The 21,917-nt window shown below is 40.8% G+C and overlaps 2 protein-coding genes across 9 annotated transcripts in view; one reads left to right on the top strand and one right to left on the bottom strand.

The window, feature by feature from the left end:
• The window catches only part of INVS (inversin), a 99,902-nt gene extending 82,212 nt beyond the window's left edge, over window positions 1–17,690 (bottom strand). The window contains exons 1-4 of one of the 8 annotated variants that reach the window (XM_083822735.1): window positions 16,815–17,690; window positions 11,084–11,226; window positions 10,154–10,325; window positions 2,514–2,680 (exon numbers count right to left, since the gene is read on the bottom strand). In XM_083822735.1, the coding sequence (XP_083678861.1) occupies window positions 2,514–2,680; window positions 10,154–10,259 (273 nt within the window). In that variant the 5' untranslated portion in view covers window positions 10,260–10,325; window positions 11,084–11,226; window positions 16,815–17,690. Of the gene's footprint in view, window positions 1–2,513; window positions 2,681–7,314; window positions 7,446–10,153; window positions 10,326–11,083; window positions 11,575–16,465; window positions 16,583–16,814 lie in introns of those variants that run through there. The other 7 variants (XM_083822737.1, XM_083822734.1, XM_083822738.1 and 4 more) reach the window with 7 other exon arrangements.
• The window catches only part of ERP44 (endoplasmic reticulum protein 44), a 52,472-nt gene continuing 47,163 nt past the window's right edge, over window positions 16,609–21,917 (top strand). The window contains exon 1 of the mRNA XM_083822754.1: window positions 16,609–16,740. Within this exon, the coding sequence (XP_083678880.1) occupies window positions 16,684–16,740 (57 nt within the window). The 5' untranslated portion in view covers window positions 16,609–16,683. The remainder of the gene's footprint in view (window positions 16,741–21,917) is intronic.

Here is a 21,917-nt window from a genome sequence, read left to right as displayed (position 1 = left end):
AATAAAAACTACAACAGCCAGGAGAAGGTCCTTGACCACTGCTTGTCCTGCTGCAAATGCTGTTACCTATGTTATACCTATGACTAAAATTCATAGAACCACAGAATGGTTTGGGTTGGAAGGGACCTTAAAGCCCACCCAGTTCCAACCCCCTGCCATGGGCAGGGACACCTCCCACCAGACCAGGCTGCCCAAAGCCCCATCCAGCCTGGCCTTGAACACCTCCAGGGATGGGGCATCCACAGCTCCTCTGGGCAGCCCGTGCCAGTGCCTCACCACCCTCTGGGTAAAGAATTTCCTCTTTATATCTAATCTAAATTTATCCTCTTTTAGTTTAAAGCCATTACTCCTTGTCCTATCACTCCACTCCCCAACAAAGAGTCCCTCCCCAGCTTTCCTGTAGGCCCCCTTTCACCAGACATTTTGAAAGTCACGTAAATCGGTTTTTGAAGGAACACAGGACAGGACTGACTAATTCACAAAGCTGAACACAACAAAAACTACAGAGTGGCCTTGATAAATGTATAGCTTCGTGATTAACCAACATTGACAATAAAATTGAAAAATCTGTGATCTCACACATTTTTCTTTTTTCTGCCTGAAGGCCAACATTCAGTATTGGTTACAGAAGAAAATCTCAGCATTCGCTTTGGGAAAAAAAAATTGTGAGAGGATACCATAAACCAAAAGTATCAACGGGGAATAAGAAGAATGCAAAACATTAATTAAATAACCAAAACTGTATGGAACATGAAGTTGTTTTGAATTTAAATTTTATATATTTTACAGGAGGCATTCATGACAGAAATGCATATATTATAATGTTAATAAGGAAAGGCTGAAGACACACATGAAATTTTAATTTCATATGCTGACATCAATAGTGAGTAACTGCTCAGAAGGCATAGAATGCAGTTTTATAGTACAGCTAAGTCAGACAAATGAAAAGCAGCTGCAAGGGCTGTCTCCTGACCACTTTTTGCCACCCTAGCACTATGATAGCACAAGCACTTATGTGGCTAGATGGTGAAACACATCTAAAACATTAAGCACTAAGTGGGTGACTGCATAAAATCTTCTGTTAAAATAGCAGAAGGTAAAGATGGTACCTCTTTTTACAGTTGCATTGCCAACAGAAAACACATCTAACGTGGTCCAAGTGTCACATGGACCAAACTGCGCCTTCACGATTGCAGCATGACAAAGGAACCAAGGAGCACGCGTAATTAATGGATATTACACTAAGGCAAAATATCTCTTGCCTTGAACAGCTGTAATACAAATATCCACCATATAAACATATAGACAAAGATTTAAGCAAGAAAATACGTTGTTTTAATAAGCTAAAATGTATTTTAAAAATCTGGAAATTTTAATTTAGAAAGTTTTGTCTTTAATATGATAAAAACATTCCTTTGCTCATCAGGTTATAAAATATAAAGCCAATATAACCAGGCAACTGGTTATATAACCTTACAGCAATTTTAAAAGTCTCTGACATTTCTCCTCACTAAATACTGTGACCATACCATAGCTACATTTATGTAAACCTGACTAAAATAAACACAAAAAAATGTAAGGTATATTAGGAAGTATATAAAACAGTTGAACATCGTGGATGATTATGGACAGGTGACAAGTTATTAAAAATAGATGTTCGCTACAAAACTCAAGGCAGTTGCTCTCTAACTTGTAACAAAAGGCAGCTTACATGAACAAAACAACTCCAGCTTTTGAACAGTTCCTGTTTTAAACACAGTATAAAAGTAATATAGTAAATAAGAAGATGTTTCTTTCAAATTTGAATTTTTAATTTCTCTGTAGACTCTGTTTCATAATTTATGAACTCACATCTCGACTAACTTGACAACCCACCTTTGGCTGCTTCTTTTTCCTTTCTTTCTCCTCCCCTCCCTCAGCAGTTCACTTATTTTCCTGTGACTGTAGACACTTCCCCCAGTACTAAACACACAGAAGCTACTGCAGCTCTGAGATTATGCTTTAAATTGCCTTTTATTGTTAAAATCTTCCTTTAGCACCTCTTCACTGGGACAATGTAATAGGACAGTATTATAGACTGAAATTGTAGAAGGAAAAACAAATAGTAGAGCATTTCCTTCCTGGTCCTGGCACTGATTTTTTTTCTGTAGCCATCGCATTCTCAGCCATGGCATGAACAGTTAAAAATACACGTTATTATATCCACTGAAACAAATGGTGACATCCTAAGAAGTATGAGAGCATACAGAATCCAGTCTTAGAAATGTCTATTCCAAAATAGACAAAGCTCATTTTTTCTAGAGAGTATGAGTTCTTAAAAACATCAGTGAACTGTCTTTTCAGACAGCTACAATTACGCTGATTAAATATATGTAGTTCAGCATTATTGACCTCTTACAATAATGAAAGCCTCTAAAAACACTAGAAGCTTATTCAATACAAGAAAATCTCCTTTATACCTGTTGCGAATGCCTTAAGTTTCTATAACAGCAGAGCACTTCTTATGTAATTACCTTTTGTGCAGCAAGATGGAGAGCAGTTCTTCGGCTACGATCAGCTCTGTTAACATCTGCTCCAGCCTTCAGCAAAGCCTCTGCACAGTCCAGCCTGTCAGCCAACACACAGTACATAAGAGGAGTTCTTCCAAACTGGTCCTCTTTATCTTTCAGTTCAGAGTTTCCTAAAAAAAATAAATATATATATATAAAACAAATAATTCTATAGATATCTAACTAAAAGTAGTACTTTTTTATTAAAGGGCACTTTCAAGTAAAATAGTACTTTTATTATAAATGAACAGGATGAGCAAACTAACAGAGTATGTCATAAAAACAAAGTTATTACTTCTTACCTTATTTTTTACCAACATTTAGAGGACATTTCAAAATATATTGACAGAAAAACGTATACCTAGAAAACACCAACTCCACAAATACACCTACTACCAGTAACTTTCTGCAGTGGCAGAATTATAAATCGTTTTAGAACAGTTATACAGCACTTGGCTGTAAAGATCACTTAAAAATATCAAGAGTAAGTAAACCAAAGAGTCTTTCTGAAACCTGTAAACACTGTAACTAAAATGAGCTTTGAAGCCTATTCACTGCAGTGTTTATTTAAAAAGCATAAAGATGACAATATTGCATCAATATCATTATTTACTTCATAGTTCATTATGAAAGGAAACTGGAAAAAATATTTGCTGATCTTTCTTGAATTTACATGGTTAGCAAGGCAGCAATTAGGGTAAATAAGAAGTCTGAGGTATCATTAAAAAAATTATTCACTGTATTCCTGTTCAGAGTCCAAAAAAAATTTACAGTGTGCATCCCCCACTACAAAGTTTCGTATTTCTATAACATCACTACAAAGAAATTAGCACCTATAAATTCTCAGTATCAACTGTTCTACACATTCCAATGCTAAATACATCTCCCACATGGGAATGTCATCTACGGTTACTCAAGGAACACTGAATTTTTACAGGTAAGTTCATGTTTCTTCTTAAATATTCCCTTGTTTGCATGATTGTTGATGCTTTGAAAGAACTCCAGCAGAGGAATGCTCTTTCTTTACAGGAATCTCCACTCCCCCCAGCATATTATACTTATCTACATATCCAGTAATTGCATTCTTAATTATAATTTCAGTTGATTCACCTAGTAGAAGAGTCAAGCAGGTTGATACTCCCCTCGATCCCTATTTAAAGATTAACATTTGTTCCCTACCAGCCAAGCCTCTCACCAAAAAAACCACACTGTTAAGCATGCTATTACCAGTTACAGCAATCATTCGCTCTCTTGCTTCATTTCTGAGTTCCTTTAAAACTGTTGAGTGAATATCAGGTAGAGCTGATGATTCATCCTGTAATACCTTCTCTTGCTTAGAGACTGTGATTTGCATGGAGAAAAGCCCTTCTGCTCTGTAAAAAAATAATCTTTCAGGAACCTTTCTAAGCTCTTCTATGAATGCAGATGCAGAAAAATTAATTTTGTTCTTCATCTATGGCTTTTTCTTCTTTGACTCCCCCATCATCTTGACAACCTACTAGAGCTACATGTCATGCTCAACATTAAGCAAGTTTTATAATTAATTTTTATGCCTCTAGCAAATTGTTCCTAAAGAAAAAAAATATTTTTTTTACGTCTATCTTCCTCAGACACCAATTATGCTTTTTGAAGGACACCTTCTTGCTTTCAACATCCACCCTCACACTGCTGCTTAGCCATGCTTACTTCCCCTTGACCTTCCTAAACTGTTTCTTTTGAGAAGTGATTTTGCATTTGCTTCACGCTGCAGGCAAGGAGTTTACTCTTCAGACTCATCTTTGGATTCTTCTTAACAAGTGTTTTTATTTTAAGGTGCTTCACGGTTTTTAGAGTTACCATATGTATCAGATTGCTGTTGCTTATGCATGCACACTCTGGTCAAGGGTTACAAATCTCTCTTAGTAGCATTCTGATACAGGTCCTACACAATGATCAGGATCAACTCAAGGGCTGGTCCTGTTGTGGATTCACCAAAATCTCACTTGTCAACTCCTCAATGATTCCTGACAGTTTAGTTCTAGGATCAGATCATCAAATTTACCCAATACAGGAGAGTAACCTTCATTGCTATTGTGCTTCCTGTCAGTTCAGGCTCTCCGATCTGCCTTAGCACGTCAGACACTTCACCCTCTGGCTGGAGGGAGAGCAAGAGAATATTAACAAGATAATTCTTAGACTTGAAATCATTATATTTTTTAATTTATTTTTTTAATCGTGATTTATATGGTCACTTATTAATTATCTTCAAAATCAAGACTTCTTTTCTGCTTTGGTTTTCAAATGTGTATCACCGCTCTTTCACCTACATGGCTTCCACTGACGTATCAGAATACAAAGTATACAGAAAAAATTACTATCCACATTGATGCCTTCCCTTCCACAAATCTTATATTCTTACTGTATTATCAACAGCCTCATTTAAAACATGCCATCTACTTCTCCCATTTCATTTTTTGGACTTCTACCGTGTATATATTTGTTTTGTATTCCTATGCAACTTCAACCTGCTTGAATAGGATGCTATCTTTTCCTACTGTATTATTACCTCAGTGAGGATACAGAATAGCTATGATTCCACCTTCTGTAGATAAGCCATTGGAAACTGCACGTACCCTTGACAGCTTTCCTCTTTTTTTTTTCTTCTCCTTTAGAAACTTTCTCATAATAAACGTAACAGCTGAGTCTTGGATTTTGAGTAAACAAATGACCAAAGTATGTTTTTCTTCCAAATGAAAAAAAAATAATAATAATAAGCCAAATAATGGAAAGTTTTATATGTAAACTTATACAGACATTTTTTTCCAGTTGGGCCAAGTATAAAAGTTACATAAGAAGTTGGTCTGAACTTTGTTTAGAATGGAGAAGATAAAGTATTGCTTATACCTTACCCATTACTCTTCTTTACATCAAAACAGAAGACATTTAAAAAGTTTATTTTTATGGTAGCATATTTAAAAGTGATTTTAAGACTTTCAAAAATGTAGTTTCTAATGTTTCTAAAGGTGAGTTAAAAGCTAAATTGAAAGGTCTTTGATTGTTATTTATGTTCTATTATATATAACTACATTTTGACATCAAAAAATAAATAGGCAATGTAATTTTACTAATACTACATACATAGTTGATACTGTCTTTAAATTCTGATTTTTAACCAAAACTTTGAGAAAAAAAGCACTTGTATTTAAATATTCATTTAAGTGTTACCTCAATTTCATTTCTGAAGCCCATAATTCCTTAATTCTGCTTGAAATGTTGTGCTCTTTACTAAGCGCATTAGAAAGCAGTACACAGAAAGGAATATCACTTTTTTAATTAATATCATGTTCATTAGGAAAATAATTCAACATGTAACATGAGTTAAACAAGGGAATACAACTTTTTTTTCTTTTTTTTTTTTTTATCTTCCTTAACTTGTAAAGATTTTTGCTAGGCTTTCATTCCAAAGTATTACAATTTCATTGCACAGTTACAATTTCAAGGTAATTCTTTCCTCTACTAGAAAACAAACAAACAAACAAACAGTATTTTAAGATTTATATATTGTGAAGCTGTTGATGTCTTACATCTCAATATTTTAGCTAACAATAAATGCTTTTTTACAAATTTATACCTTTGCTATTTTACAAAGAATACTACAGAAAAATCAAAGCCAGTTATGAACAGCCGCGCAGCCCTGTGCAGCAACGTACACAAAATGAGTTCCAAATCATAACCTAGCATGGCACTGATCCCAACAAACATGCCAGTTCCTCTAGCTAATGAAGTATAGTTCTTCCAGTATTAGTAGTTCAGTCTGACAGTTTAGACATCACTATATTCCACTGCTCAGTGTTAACAGAGCCTCAATGTCTTAAATATACTGAAGTTGATGGGACTTGCACAATCAGGTACATTTTTAAGAAGAAATATGAAAACTTGCATTTCTCTCGATCAGACACATGTACGTGGCTTATGCTCACACGACACTTGTTCTTAACTCAGCAGTTAAATCTCCAATTCCAAGTTGCCTTTCTGTTACATAATGTTAGAGGATATACAGAATGTAGAGACTAAAAGAAATGGGTGAAGATAGGAGTAGCAAAAATGGCCTAAAGCTCAAGTACAGCCCTGCTCAAATGGAGCAACAGACATCTGTTTTCCCCTCCAGCTCCCAAACGGTGATGTAGCTGATGACAAAGGGTTTCCATGACTGCATACAGCCTGAGTAAAAAATGAGCAAGACTTTAAAAACTTGATGCCAGTGATTTGACTGCTTTTTAAAGGTAAACAAACTATTTTCAGCTAGCAACAGGTTTTTTTTATTATTATTTTCTTTGCTTGCAAGCCTCTATAGGGCCCTTAGAATGGTGAGAGTCCTCTGGGTTTTTCACTGAAGGGACCTCTCTGTGCTCAGGGTAAGAGATAGGACAAGGATCAGGAGCTACTCTATCACCTGCAGGTGCTAAGGGGGCTTAGCACAAAAAGCACAGACAACCTTCTAAATATTTACACGTTCGTGTAATTAAAATGTGCTGTGTCAAAATTAAATTCTCTTTCACATGCCTGCCTAATGAAGTTTGTTTCATCCCTCCCTCTTCATGATCAACACCTTCACCCCACCCCACCCATATTACGCATTTCACAATCTGGTTGCCAACAGAGGTCAGGAACACCATGGGATTGAGCAACCCAGTTCTGAAATTTAACTCCCACATTCAGACCTCACTGCTTCCTCACAGGCTATGCAGTCACATCAGACACTAACATCTCTGTGTGTTCTTCATACCATAGCAGGAGTAAGAGAAGATAGGAGGAGGACTTGAATTCTGTTTTGTTTTTAAAAGACATCATCTCCTGTATCCTGTGGGAATCTTGCCTTTTGTAATACCTGACTTGAGGTTTATTCAAGCTCCCCCACTGCAGAATATGGAAGAGAAGCAGAGAGAAGAATCAAACAAAAGCATGGAACTGCATAGTTGCAACTGAGAATGTATAATTAACATTTAAAATAAAGCATCGTATCAGATATTTAAAAAACACTTGTATCGGAGTGGTACATAATAATGGTTGTAGAATGAGTAGTTGGACTGAATGGACATTTGAGTATAAATGTCTATTACACATATTCCTGTGTTCTTATGAACAACTAAAGAATTGGATGCATCTTCCCTGAACTCTACATAAAAGTGTTAAATGCAAAACGACCCTCCAAACACAAAACTAACTTTTGCTCCCTTTTTGTCTAAGATTAAAATCATACAGATGGGTTGTAACACTGCAGGCAATGTTAATTAAAGACACGTTCAGTGTTGTAAAACAAAACAAAACAAAAAAAACTGAAAACACTGTCAGTATTCCCCAAAGCCTTAGATCATACAATTCCAGAACAATGTCATACAGTACTTGTCAACTCACTTAATGCAAAGACTCAGCATATGGATTATGCAATAAATACTTGGCGTATACTGTGATTTATGGTATTTAACCTATAAGCTGTTTAAACACTCCTGCATCAGTACTGGTTAGCATAAAGGGACAGTTTGTTCCAAAATCCCTTTCTCTTTTCTTCTAACCTTTCTAACCTTTTGTTTTTGTCTATTTATGCTCATTAACTGGTTCAGGATGTCAAAAAGAACATAGTATCTAAGGCGCACTGTATTATTTCAAACACCTGCTACTTTAAAATTACACCTTACTGGTGAGGGGGGCAGATTACATATGTGTCCATATTTATGAATGATAGGAAAACACAGTGTATATGTTTGTATACAGTCACACACGCCTCATCAAGCTGCAGCAGGTGGGAAAAGAAGTAACTATCAAACAGAGGAGAGAGGCTGCTATTTTCCTAAGAGAGAGTTTAATCAAATTCTATGCCCCTCCTATGTCAGCAGCCAAAAAAGGAAAACTCAGACAAAAATAATGAACCTATTCCCTCCCTAAAAGAAGGTGAAAGAGAGACTTCTTCTTACTGGATACACTGCTATCAGCATAATCCGACGTAAAGGCAAGCTGTGTTAGCATCATGTTGTTAAGCAATCCAGCACACGCACACGACACTGATGTACTGTCCTGAATTATATGATGCTGCTAAGTGCAGTCATCGAGTTCAGTGAATAAAGCCAATTGCTCAATTTACTTCTGGCACTGAGTTATACTTTCAACAGTGCCTGGTAAACAGCTAAAAATATTACTCTGATGCATTCTTCTTCTGCTAGGCAATACTTCTTGCTTTTGCCCAGACAGGACAAGAAAAGTCTGTGTCATATCCTGTCAAGACATAACAAAGCGCGAGAGCCAAATTCTGCCGTTAGAGCAAAGACTGCAAGGATCACGTATTTTTTCTCCCATGTACAAATAACACACAGCATTTTTATTTTGTTGCTGCATGATCATCTTTAGAAGTAGAGTGATTTTCATATCTGGTTCTAATGTCTGTTTTGCAGTATATTTGACGATGTATACCAGCAATACAAAAGTACTTCTTCCTCTATGTTTTCAAAATATGTCACTTGGCTGTGAGATTAATAAAAACACACTGAAGTCAGCAAAAACTTTCTTGTCACTTCTGATTGTTAGCCAGGATTTTAAAGCTCAGACCTTCTCCCCTCCATGTGCAGGCAGAGAACTTCTAAAAACGTGGATTTAAAGTAGTTGCATCCCACATATTTCTAGAAGCATCTGCATATCGACTGCCCAGCTGTTGTTTATAAAATGTTCCACAAACATTGGTTTGTTGGTTTAAGGTGATTACCATCAAGTCCATTATAGCCATTAAAACTGACAGTTAATGGCATAAATATAGAGTAAGTTTTTTTACTATTATTATTTCACAGTCATTCACCCTCACCAAGCTTCAGGAAGGGAATTTTCATATAGGCTGAACAAACAAAACTTTCACAGTATCGGCTGGAATTGTATTTAATCAGAAATGCCGAAAACCATAATCTTCATCAGGGCAGCCTTCCAAATGTGTCTAAGATTGTTTTTGGAACTCAGAACATACACTGCATTTGAAAACTACTAAGCTGGAATGACCTACCAGCTCCTGGACAGAGAGGGAAGGTGAAATCTTGGGCTTTTTAATGGATGGCAATTTTTAAACTTCAGCTTCCATAGGGCTAGACTCTTTCCTTCACTTTAATTTCTCTCAAGAAACATTAGTGTATGAGCATCGAAGGAACAAATAGGGCTTATTTCGTCCCACGATTCTAAGCAGCGACAAGACTCGGTTAACTATACAAATCAACTGGAAAAACAAGTTTATCAAATTTTACAAAAAAAAATCAATAATTCTAAAAAAAATAACGATATGCAGCCAAAATATTTCATCCCAGAGCACTTCTCCAGAATTTTAAATTCCCTGAAATAGGAGTCCTGAATAAATCTTCTGGGTGTATCACTTACCAATTTTCTATTTTATTTCACTTGGAAGTACCAATCAAAGGCAACAGTTAATAATAAATGGTCAGAAAAATCAGTCTCATTTTCAATACTACATTTATTCTAGAAATACATATAAGCAAGAAACAAAAACGTATCTTAAGGACCAGAGCAATAAGCCAAACCCAAAAGCCTCAGTCTTGAAGCAGTCATCAAAATGCACCTACAATGAAAACATTTACCTGCTATTAGTTTTTGGAGGGTACTCTTATCTCCATTAACAGCAGCAGCATGCACTTCAGATGCTAATGAGGAACCACTGAAGAGGCAGTTTGCTGAAATATTCATACTCTTTCAAGGTATTGTCATAGGTCAGATCTGCACCACCAGCATTTTTTTTGTAAGAATTCAATTCTAGGAAAAAGAAAGAAATACAACTGAATTGATATAATGCTAAAATGACTCAAACAATGCTAAAGAAAATAAACCATCCCATTAAAAAGACAGGACAGAACACATTTATATTTCATGGATTAAATCTACCCCATGTCAAGATTCAAACAGAAAAAGCCTATATTGAGGCTATATATAAATTACAGTTTTGTTGCCTTCAACATAAATTTCAGTCAATAAGCTTTGCAAAAGTCTGCAAATAGGATAGTGCTTATCTACAAATTCAACAGACCCTTCTTCAGAGTGCTGACATGCACGCCTCAGTTCAATAATCAGTGAACTTTGTTATCAGGTATCGACTTGATATAGTCCAGTACTTGCTATCTGGTGGCTGTCTGCCATAACAGCCTGTGAACATATGCACGACAAGGTTTATAACCAGAAGTAGTATCTTTTATTTGACCAAGCGGTACAACTAAAGCAATCAGACCAGCTTTCTAGATCCTAAGCCTTCTTCAAGCCTAAACAGAAGCAGAAAAATATGTGTAAGAAAAGCCACAATGAATGAGATCAAAAGCCTGGTCCTAAATCTTGTCTCAAACTGGCCAATGCCAAAAAACAGGGTTAATATATGTATGATTTCATCCTTTCTAAATCTTCTCCCAACCTATAATTATCTCTAGCTAAATCACTTCCTGAAGTGGACTTGATTTTTGTGTATTTAGAACTCAGCAAATTCTGTTAATTTTCTTCAACGAATGTCTCTTCTATAAACTTGCCTAGTCTCCTCTTAAGCTTATGTAAAGCTTGAGCACCCACTGGAAAGGAGTTCTGCAGCACAACCAAGCCCTGTGTCGATGAACTGCTGTCCTTCATCTATCTTGAGCTGGCTCTTGGCATTTGAAGACCCTTACCCCGTGTACTGGAAGGGAAAGTAAACAAACAGTTCTTATCTGCTGGTAATTATTTTACATGTCTGTAGTATATCTTCCACAACCGTATCTTCCTTTAGCTGAAGGAGTTGTACTTTATTTAGGTCTTCCCCGAGCAGAAGCTTTTCTGTATGTATGATCATTTTATTTGGACCTTTTTATGGTTCTGTTATATCCACTCCCCTTGAGATGTAAAGCAAACTCCACTAGGTATTCAAGATGTAGAAAAAAATTGGATTTACAATGGTAGGATGGCATTCTCTTCTTTCTTCTCTATTTCTTTCCTAAATCATGTTTAATACACTTGCCTTCCTAGTCTCTTTTGAACCAGAATCGCTATCTTCACTGAACCACCAGTGCCTCAAGATAATGATCAGCTCAGGTCTGCACTGTATTTCAGAATGCTCGAAAACTTGTTGATTTTCTCCAAAATTATCAAACAGCTGAACTTCTACCTTCAAATCTTACCACAGTTAACGCTGTCTAAAGAATTCTGGGAAATTTTCACCTCAAAAAATCGTGAGCCACAACATGAAGTTCATCATTCATAAGAAATAAAATGCCTTACCTTCCAACCCCCCCACCCACAAAAACTAGCAGTGGTGTGACTAGAGAAGCACAAGACCCTGGTCTGCCTGCATACACACACTAGAACTCCTCAGTGCTCCCTTGTCTGTATTCACTAATCCACCTCTGCTTCCTGTTAGTGACTCCAGAACCAGGCTGTAAATGTGGTATTGCCTAATGATCTCACTTAAAGAACATGCATTACAGAAACATGCATTCTACCAATGGCTCCCCAGACTTTCATTTAAAATATATATATATATATATATATCCCCAAACCTAACTTTTGTTGCAGGCACCCCTATAAAATGATTTCAGGAATCACCCTAGTCGCTTACCCAACAATCAACTTGCCAACACCAAGCATGCCTGGCATTTGTACCTGTCTGAAGTGACCAGCTGCGAGAGTGCAACAGTTATTTGCGTGAGGAAGAGCTCCTTATAACTTTGGGTAAGTATTTTTCCTCATGAATAGTTCTGGATCCATTTCTGGTCATCTGAAACCTATGCAACAATGTGCTCCTGTCCCGCAGCTCTCCTCTTCCACTGCAAACCTCACCAGAATGTGACAACATTTGGTATCTCTTGAAGTCATGAATGCTTCCTTCCTTTCCAGTGAACCTCTCTACATTTCAGAAAAACCATCAAACATTTTTTGCATGCTTACTTTACCACATAACCAGGTGATCACTCAGAGGGTGGTGAGGCACTGGCACAGGCTGCCCAGAGAAGCTGTGGATGCCCCATCCCTGGAGGTGCTCAAGGCCAGGCTGGATGGGGCTTTGGGCAGCCTGGTTTGGTGGGAGGTGTCCCTGCCCATGGCAGAGGGTTGGAACTGGGTGGGCTTTAAGGTCCCTTCCAACCCAAACCATTCTGTGATTCTACGTTCTTTCTCATAAACAAAGTCACTGATGGATTTGTGGCTTTATTAACTTCTAGGAGCAGACAACAGAAGGGAGTCTAATGTGACAGGAGGTTAAGAACATTTCCAGCTTTAAGGCCATGGAAGAAGGACAAAGTGTCATAAAACACCACAACAAATGACAGAAAAGCTCCACTTGACTTGGTGCTTAAGAAAGTCAATAAAAGTGCAGATGCACATATGACAATGCAGGGAGGACAGAGCTTACATAAACCCAAACAAGCCCAAACATACTTTAAGGCCCAATGCATGACCGTTCTCATTTTAAAGATAACATTTCTTCAAACATTTCTAGTGCCTCAATAAATCTGCTTTTTGCCTTTTGAGGACACGCAATTTATACACTTCATTCCAAGCAAAACTTTTCCTCCCAGCACAGTAGTATGGCTTTTGCTTTCTGTTACCTTCCTTACATTACATTGGACAAAAGTAGGTGAGGCATTTCTGATTTAGGCAAATCTGAACCAACCAAGTGGGACAACATGAAACAGTGTCAGTTATACAGCTGCAGCACCTCCATCGTCTCCCCAGTGATAATTCCTACAGCTATATACATTTGCCTGCTATATGAAAGAAACACAACAATACTCAGCTGTGATCCCAACAGGAGGAAAGAAGGAAGAAGGCTGCAGAGATGGATCCTGTGCTATGTAACTTAACATGCAGTTGGCATATGAGACTACAGCTTGTATTTCACTTGTCTCCACCTTTTTTCCCCAAAAGCTTCCCCTGGACACTGAGAATACATCAGTAGTCTCTATGTTATTAAGTGGACCTACATGCACTACTGGAATTGCACACTTGTTGGAATTTTGAGTTAGTAGCCTTATTCCCCAAAGTTATCCCCAAACTTATTTTACCTGCAGATTTTCTCTTCTGCTTTCATTCCAACTGGTCTGGAGATACGTGGTTGGAAGGTATCTCCTCATGACTTGCCTGCTTACTGAATCTGAATACTCTGGCCAATTTTCTCAAACAAGTGAAGAATACTGCTTCTACCTCTTGTACTGCCAATTCCGAGTGCCCTCAAAAAGCTTTATTACCTGGCATATTCAACAGAGTAAAGAACCACATGTTTTCCTCAAGCACTAAAGGAATGCTGCGGACAAGCATCATCTGGTTCTAACACATTTCAGTCTTCTACGTTGTCAAATGGAACCAAGCAAAAGAAATCCTAAATAGGAATCTCAGTATGGCTGAGGCTGGCAGGGCCCTCTGGAGGCCACCTGGTCCCAGCCCTGCTCCAGCAGGGACACCCAGAGAAGGCCGCCCAGGGCCATGTCCAGGCGGCTTCTGGAGATCTCCAGGGAGGAGACCCCACAGCCTCTCTGGGCAGCCTGTGGCAGTGCTCCATCACCCACACAGCACAGAGGTGCTCCCTGATGGTCATACAGAACCTCCTGTGTTCCAGTTTGTGCCCACTGCCTCTGCTCCTGGCACTGGGCATCACGGACGGGAGCCTGGCTCTGTCTTCATCGCACCCTCCCTTTTTGTACTTATAGACATTGATAAGATCTCCCCAGAGCCTCCTCTTCTCCAGGCTGAACAGTCCCAGCTCTCTCAGTCTCTCACAGGAGTGGTGCTCCAGTCCCTGAATCACCTTTGTGTCTCCTCACTGGATGAACTTAATAACAAGACTCTAACAACACCTTTCTGTTTTTATTGTATTAGGGGGATGACTACAATAGTTGTAACATACTGGGAAGCACAAAACATGGACTAATTCCTGAAGTGAAGCATGACCTAGCTTCCAAGCTAAGGTCTACATCAGTGTAGAACTGGCAGTAATGGGAGCTGGAACACATGTCAGCAAAGCTCTGTTAGCATTTTTACTGCCATATCTGCTGTGCCTTTATTTTGGAAAGGTTATAACAGAAAGTAGCAGTTATGAGGAAAGGTTGGAAAGGTTATGATGAGAAGTAACAATTATGAAAAAACTTGCATTTTGCCTAGCCTAGCCCAACTCTCCTGATGTTAACCATACAGTTTGATCAGCATGAATTTTATTTAAAAAAATCCACACTGCTGACAGTCCTTAAAAAGTCACCCCAAACAAGTTAGGAACAGAAATGAATAAATGAACTACAAAATAAAATATCCAGGGGGTAGCAGTGTAAAATTCAGCAAGTATTGGAGATCTTATTAAAGCACCAGAGGCATTCCAGTTACAAATAAGCAATATTAAACTGCCTGCATACTGAGGAGAATTAATAAAAATATTCATCATTTCCAGATGAAAACAAGAAGAGTCACATCCATATAAAGCATCGATAATCCTACAGGTAAGAGAAGCACCCAAATGCCTCTACAGTAATTCTCAGTACAGTAACATCACTGCATTTAAAGACCTAATTTAAATTAGGTCTCTGATCCAGACCTCTGATTCTGGATCAGAGAAATTCTGAAATATTAAGAGGAACTATAAAAGGAAAATACATAACTTTCCTTAAATATTCCTCTCATGTATATGGCAAGCAAATGAATCGGTATATGGAATATATCAGGTGAAGATATCTGGTTCGATAAAGATCCTCATTAACAGCAAAATGAGGTGCTTATTTGCACAGGATGAAAAACAACAATTAAAAAAAAAATCAGGAAATAACTACATGATCTGTTTATAAAAAGTTATGTAATTGGCATTATTCGTAACATACACTATATTAGTGGAATCAAGAATATCATTCACTTTCTCTTTTTTCAGCTAACATGTATGGAAACATTAGCTGTATCAAGACATCTGAAATGCAGGGACAGCAAGAGGTCTTCAAGTTATGTAAAATTTCACACCAAACTATGCTCATAGCATGTTGTGTTACACAGATAATCGGGGTGACAGCATTTTTCTGTTCAGCAAAACACAGGGTTGTTAAAATTGTTGTGGATGCCCCATCCCTGGAGGCATTCAAGGCCAGGCTGGATGGGGCTCTGGGTAGCCTGCTCTAGTGGTTGGCAACCCTGCCCAGAGCAGGGGGGTTGAAACTAGACGATCTTTAAGATCCTTTTCAACTCAGGCCATTCTATAATTCTATGACATATGTGTGTGTATATATACGTACATATATATATGCATATATTGTATACACACACACACATATATATAGGTGTTCTCACATCACGAAACTGAGGGGCTAAGTGATTTTTGCAGGGTCACAGAGACTGAGCCAAACTTTTCCTTGAGGCCAAACGGGGCCTGACTTGCAATAATGTGACATGAGGACTTTTATATGGCGCTGCGCTGTTTCCCTCCTCACACTTCCTCGTACGCTTGTGTACATGCTGGCAATGCGAAGCACGCCAAGCGCAGCTTTCCACGAGCTGTTTGAGAAAGCCCTGCGCGCAAAACCTGGAGTTTTACTGGGCGAGGGTGAACTTTAGGTGTAACTCGCTCAGTGACATAACGCCTGTCGGGGCGTGAAGGGGTCCAACTTCCACACTGTGATGCAGCGGGAGCTCCACAAGCCCCCGCCCATCCCCTCACAGCCCAGCTCGGAGCACAAATAGGCTTCCTAAGCGGGGACGAAGCGAGGCACCCCAAATCCCTCATCCCACCCCACCCGGGCCGCCCGACGGGGCCGCCCCCACCCCGTCCCCCCACCCGCCCGCCACGCAGCCGGGGCCCGGCCCGCTCCGCAACAGCCGTAACGTCCGCCCGCCCGCTACGCAAACAGCGCAGCGGGCCGACCCCCCGCGGGGAGCCCCACGCGCGGTCCCCGCAGCCGCAGCGCCCCGCTACTCACCTCGCCGCCGCCGCCGCCTCCTCCCCCTCCCACCCCGGAACTACATTTCCCGTGACGCCCCGCGCCAGCCCGCCGGAAGCGAGTGGCGGAGGCGGGCGGCGGCCCCGGCGCTGGGCCGGCCGCGGGCGTTTCCTGGCGACGGGGGAAGTGCGGAGCCGCCGCGGCCGCCGAGCGCGAGGGAGCCGCCGCCGCTCGCCCCGCCGGCCGCCTCGTCTACCATGAGAGCCGCCATCTTCCTGCCGCCGCCTCAGCCCGGCCGCCTCGTCCTCCTCATGGTGAGGCGACGGCTCCTCCCCGACCCCCTTCTCCCCGTTTTACACCCCTCCCCCCACCCCCTCCCGGGCGGCACCTGCTGGGAGGGAGCGGGGAGGGAAGGAGGGAGAGGCCCGGCACGGCCCGGCCCGGCCCGGTGGAGGCCGGCGGCGGGGGCCCGGCCCATAGGCTGCGGCCCCGGGGCGGGCAGGGCCCGGGCCTGGCCGAGGGGAAGGCGCTGGCGCCGCTTCCCCTTTCCCCCAACCGGGGCCGGGCCGGGCTCCCCCCCCCCCCCCCAGGGGAGCCTCAAATCTCTCAGCTCCGGGAGGGCCCCGACACGCCCGGGGTCCCGCAGCCCCCCCCGGGCTCGGGGGCTGGAGCTGGGGAAAGTTCCTGGGGGAATTTGCCTGCAGTTGTCAGCTTGTGGCTTCTTTCCGACCCCCCTTTTTTTTTCCTTTTTTTTTTTTTTTTTTTTTTAGCGTTAGGCGCGCAACCAACCAGATTTGCACACACACACACACGCACACGATCATTACTGCACGCCTTCTGCGGAGATAAGGTGGCCGCCTTATCTTTTAAAACAGGCCGACCTACCGGTTCCTGCGCTGCCAGGGCTGTGTTGGGCCACATCCTGCGCCTTCCGCACCATGAGCGACTCGGGGAGCTGAAGGGGACGTGCGTGAATGAGTTTAAGGAGATTTGGTCTTAGACACCACCATATTTAATCAGTCTATTTTGAACAAAATAGTACAAGCGGCCAGAAAAAAATTGAGGAATAATTGGAGGTAAAGATAGGTAGAGCCTTGGGGATCCAAAGGGAAATACCCATTAATATATCTACTAACGAATGAATGGCTAGAAACATGAAGACAAGCGCTTAATGAGCGGGACCAGAGCTCGTTATCCCTTTGAAGCATGCACTGCTACCTGGATAAGCTTTGGTTAAAATATTAAGAGCTTGCTGTAGTTTCACGCTGAGTAAGTATACGTGATTGGTATGGCTTGAAAAAACACATTTGAGGTGTTTATATATAGATGGCTATTTATAGTGTATTAGCTCACTGTATGAGAGACTACAGTGATGAACCTCGTATTTTCAGGTTATATCTGTGCGTTAGCACGTGAGCAACATTACTCTTGTTCTAAAATCAATATTTTAACCATTGTATTAAGAACAGCAAGCAAAACCAAGAAGCGTGTACTGTTTTTAAACTGACATTTAAATGGGCAAGTACAAGTTTGAAAAATTGGACAGGAATTAATGAAAGCGTTTTTCTTTCTTCATGGTACAGTGGATCTATGCAAATTTAATATGTGTCAGTTAGGTTATGTGCACGTCAACTTAAGAAATAGATCGCGGCTAAGATCTGAAACTTTCCTGTATTTTAGTTGCTGTTTCTCTGCGTATTGATTATCCGAACCTACTTCTAATGAGATTTAAAAGATCTATATACATAAAACTTGAAAAAGAAAACAGATCAGAGTTGTTTTTTAAGATATTCATGTGCAATGCTACCTGTGTAATTCTTCAGCGTCACATCAGCCATGCCCCTGTGTCGTAAGGTGCCTGGTTACGTCCTTGGATCAAGACAATGAATCACTCCTTTCAGTAGGTTTGTTAAAGAGTTCTGTGAAAGTTGTCCTGAGCAGGCTGGGAATGTGAGAGGATCCTTGTTCTTTCAGCTAGCTGAGAAACTCGTTTGCGGAGTACCATGCTTGTTTTCTTGTGGCATTTAGGGAACCTGGTAGTGTGTATCAGATTGACTTCCAAGTTCTGGTAACTTTTTTTTTTTTGCCTTACCATCAGCTATGAATACTTACGACCCACAACATGACTGTGGTTTTGTATGGTGAGGTTTGAGAGAGCCCTCTGCTCTGCGTCCAAAGGATGTGCCAGCTAGCAGAGCCTCCTCGAGCGTGGCAGTTGGTGTACTTTGTGGATGCGAGCTTATTAGTGTTACATCAGTGGTTCCTAAAACAGAGAGCAATGATATACAGCCGTGAAAACAGCTTACTAAGCTGGACTCGTTTAGTAATAGCAATGAAGTTTAAAAATAATTAAGCTTCCAAACTTCTGGATAAGCATATTTCTTGTTCTGCACAGCCTACCTCTGAGGGAAAGAAGTTGCCCTTTATTTTTCATACATATTGCCTTTGTTTCCAGAGCTCTGCACACCGAAAGTGTTGTTATGGATGAGCTTTTGCCCTGGTACATAATGAGCCTCCTTGCCTTGGCTTTATGCTTCCGAATGTTCAAAGCAGATAGGCGCTAGAAGGTGATGAAATCTAATCTCTAAAGAGGGGAAGTGAAGGCAAGGAGAAGAATCAACATAGTATATTAGCACAGCAGTTGGCGACCAGGAAAAAGAGTGTGGTTTATTGTTACTGCTTTTGTGTGTTGTGAAAGTATAACAGGAGTTCTTCAGGGGTGGGAGGAGGACACTGCCTTCCCTGAGGGGGAGGGAAGGGAGGGCTGTGCTTAACTGGAGGAGAGTAGGCTGGGAGAAGGGAATACTGTTTTGTAATGAAAGCGCAGAAAACTATATAAAAGATGTGGAGGGTTGAAATGCTGTGAAAGAAAAAGGTACGATCTCAATATGAAAAGAAATTATTCTGTCTGAAAACATTTGACAGCAGGAGATCACTAAAATTTCAGAGGGCTTTGGGTCTCCCTCCTTGTATTTCCTAGTACACTTCGTGATCCCGCTGGAGGTTAGATTGCAGCACAGGGATACCCACCAGTCCCAACAGAGTCCTTTTCCCTTGCAACTTTTCAGCCTCGTGCTAGCATTGTACTGGATCAGAGCTGCTGTGAGACGAGCAGTGGCTGGGGAGAGGACAGGGCAGCACAGGCTGGCACAAACCCTGCTTCTGTGACACTGGAGCTGAGGGGAAGGGCAGGCAGGGCACAGTGGAGGGTGGTGTCCAGCTGACGGCAAGACTGGAATGAGTAACATCACTTCTTGCTCGTAGCTGAATGATGTTTCTGCCATTTGGTATATGGCTTGATGCTAGGCAGGACAGGTCTGACGAATCCAAGACAGCAGAATAAACGCTGTGCCTCATCCCATCCTTCTGTAAGGCAAGGCGTGGTTCTTTGGCTTTGCTCTGCCCAATCTCGCTCTGTGTTTGCCTCCACCTGCAGGTGCATGACGAAAATTGTAGAACAGGACACCCCACCGCACATGCCTCTGCTGCACGTGCACGGCAGGTACTTGTCACGTTGCTCAGTAAGCCGCTGGGAGGCTCGTGCGGGCGGTGTCCCTGGGGAATAGACGTGAACAGAGGAAACCACCAACTGATAGCGAGGAAAGGGAAGGGGGAAGTTCTTTGCATTTTTTTTTAATTATTTTTTCCCCTCGGGCAACTGTAAAAGGATTTCCCTCTTCTTGCCCTTCAATCTGTGGAGGTTTATCAGGTTTCAGACCTCTACTGCTATGCCTTTCTTTGTGGCTTGTTCAGAAAGGGGTCCCAGACAAACCAAGAACACCTACTTAACGTGTTTTGCAACACCATTGGAAGAACATACTTGGCCCCAGATGCTCTGAGGTTGTATAAAGTCGGAGCATCTTCTGAGTAGCACCGCTGCCTGTTTGTATGCTCTTCCCCATGAGCTGATGTGGTTTAGTATTGCCAGGTAATACCTAGTGTTACGGTTGGTCTTACGCTATAATTTTCATATTTTTAGTTGAGCTTTCCAAATGCTGCCTACATAGCAGTGCAGTTGCAGCCGCTAGGAGCAGGAACTTAGAAGAGGAACTCAGAAGAAGACAATGACCTTGCAGTCTTCTATTAAAACTTTAATTGAAAAAAAAATGCTATGGGATAATATTTTTGTTTCTTGTTTGACTGCTGTTGCTTTTTGTCTTGTTAGCATGACATCAAGTACCCCAGTAGCAAAAATGAAAATTAAATAAAATGATGTCTTATCTTACTGTTAAACAGGCAGTTTGCTACTTGCTCTATCAAAGAGAAACTGAACTCTGTACAGTTTTGCAGTGTATAGAGCATATTTCTGTGCACTTGCCTCTCTTTGTGTATTTATAGGAATCCTGCTCAAAATATTCTGAATTTGAACATTAGTCAAAGACTATAATTGGAGGCAAATTTTAGGCCACTGAGCTTTTATATAATGAAAAGGGTTCCCTGCAAAAATAGCACGAGAGTTTTGAGTTGTCTATCATCTGTCATGCCCTCTGAAGAGTAAATTAGTTGTTAACTGAGGAACCGTCCCTGGGAATTTGGAGGGGGGCGGGTGGGTAGGGGAAGCTTATTGCTCCTGAAACCTGAAATGATTCTTCAAACAGCGCACCAAGGCAGTGTTGGAAAATGTAGAAATGAGTTATTGACAGTATAACGTCAAAGATCCTGTCGCTGGCAGGTGATGCTCCTTATCTTTGTTTTCTTTTGATATCCTTACTCTCTGCTTTGCTTTCGTTTTTTGGCAGGCCAGCTTTCTTAAGCAAGACACTGGTCCTCGTGCCACTTCCTTGGGAAAACAGTATACCGCTTATTCCTATTGCTGCGCAGTAGTCCTCTCCTTTGTTTTAATCAAACCTAGCTCTTCTTGAATGTCTCTGAGGATGATATGCTGCTATTCAGGAGGAACAATTGTTTACCTTGCAGGCTCTTCCGTAAACCTCGCTTGAATAGTTTGCAGACATTCTATGTGACTCCTTGGCTTTTTTTCTGTGTGTAAACTTTATTATGTGAGTCTATTGAATGTAGTTTGCTTGAAGGGAGAGAGTTGTCTCGCATGAAAAGAAGATATAAAAATATGTTATAAATCTTATAATCGTGCACCAGAGCTGCTTCACACGCTCTTCATGACAGTCTAGAGATATCTTCAAGTAATGGATGCTTCAATAATGGAGTGGTTTTGGATGCATTAGCAATATTTTAAAATATTTTTTTAAGAGTGAGCTCTCAGTGATGTGGAGGTGGAACGTTTAGAAATTTGAGCAGAAGCAATTTAGTGTGTTGATGTCAAAGGCTAAGCAATGTTTTCTTCCAAAGCTCTAAACTGGAGAGAGCTCCCGAGAAACAGAAGAGGTCAGGCGCATTGTATAGGATCAAGAAAGAAACTGAGAGCAGAATTTCTTGGTGTGGGCTCTATCTTTGTGCTTTCTTTCTCTCTGATGCATCTTCATTCATCAGAAACATGCTAGCAGTCGGTAGAAATGTGACTTTCTTTTTCAAA

The sequence above is a fragment of the Anser anser genome, assembly GCF_964211835.1.
Source record: "Anser anser genome assembly, chromosome: 2".
NCBI classification, from domain to species: domain Eukaryota; kingdom Metazoa; phylum Chordata; class Aves; order Anseriformes; family Anatidae; genus Anser; species Anser anser.
This window is presented reverse-complemented; position numbering and strand designations above follow the sequence as displayed.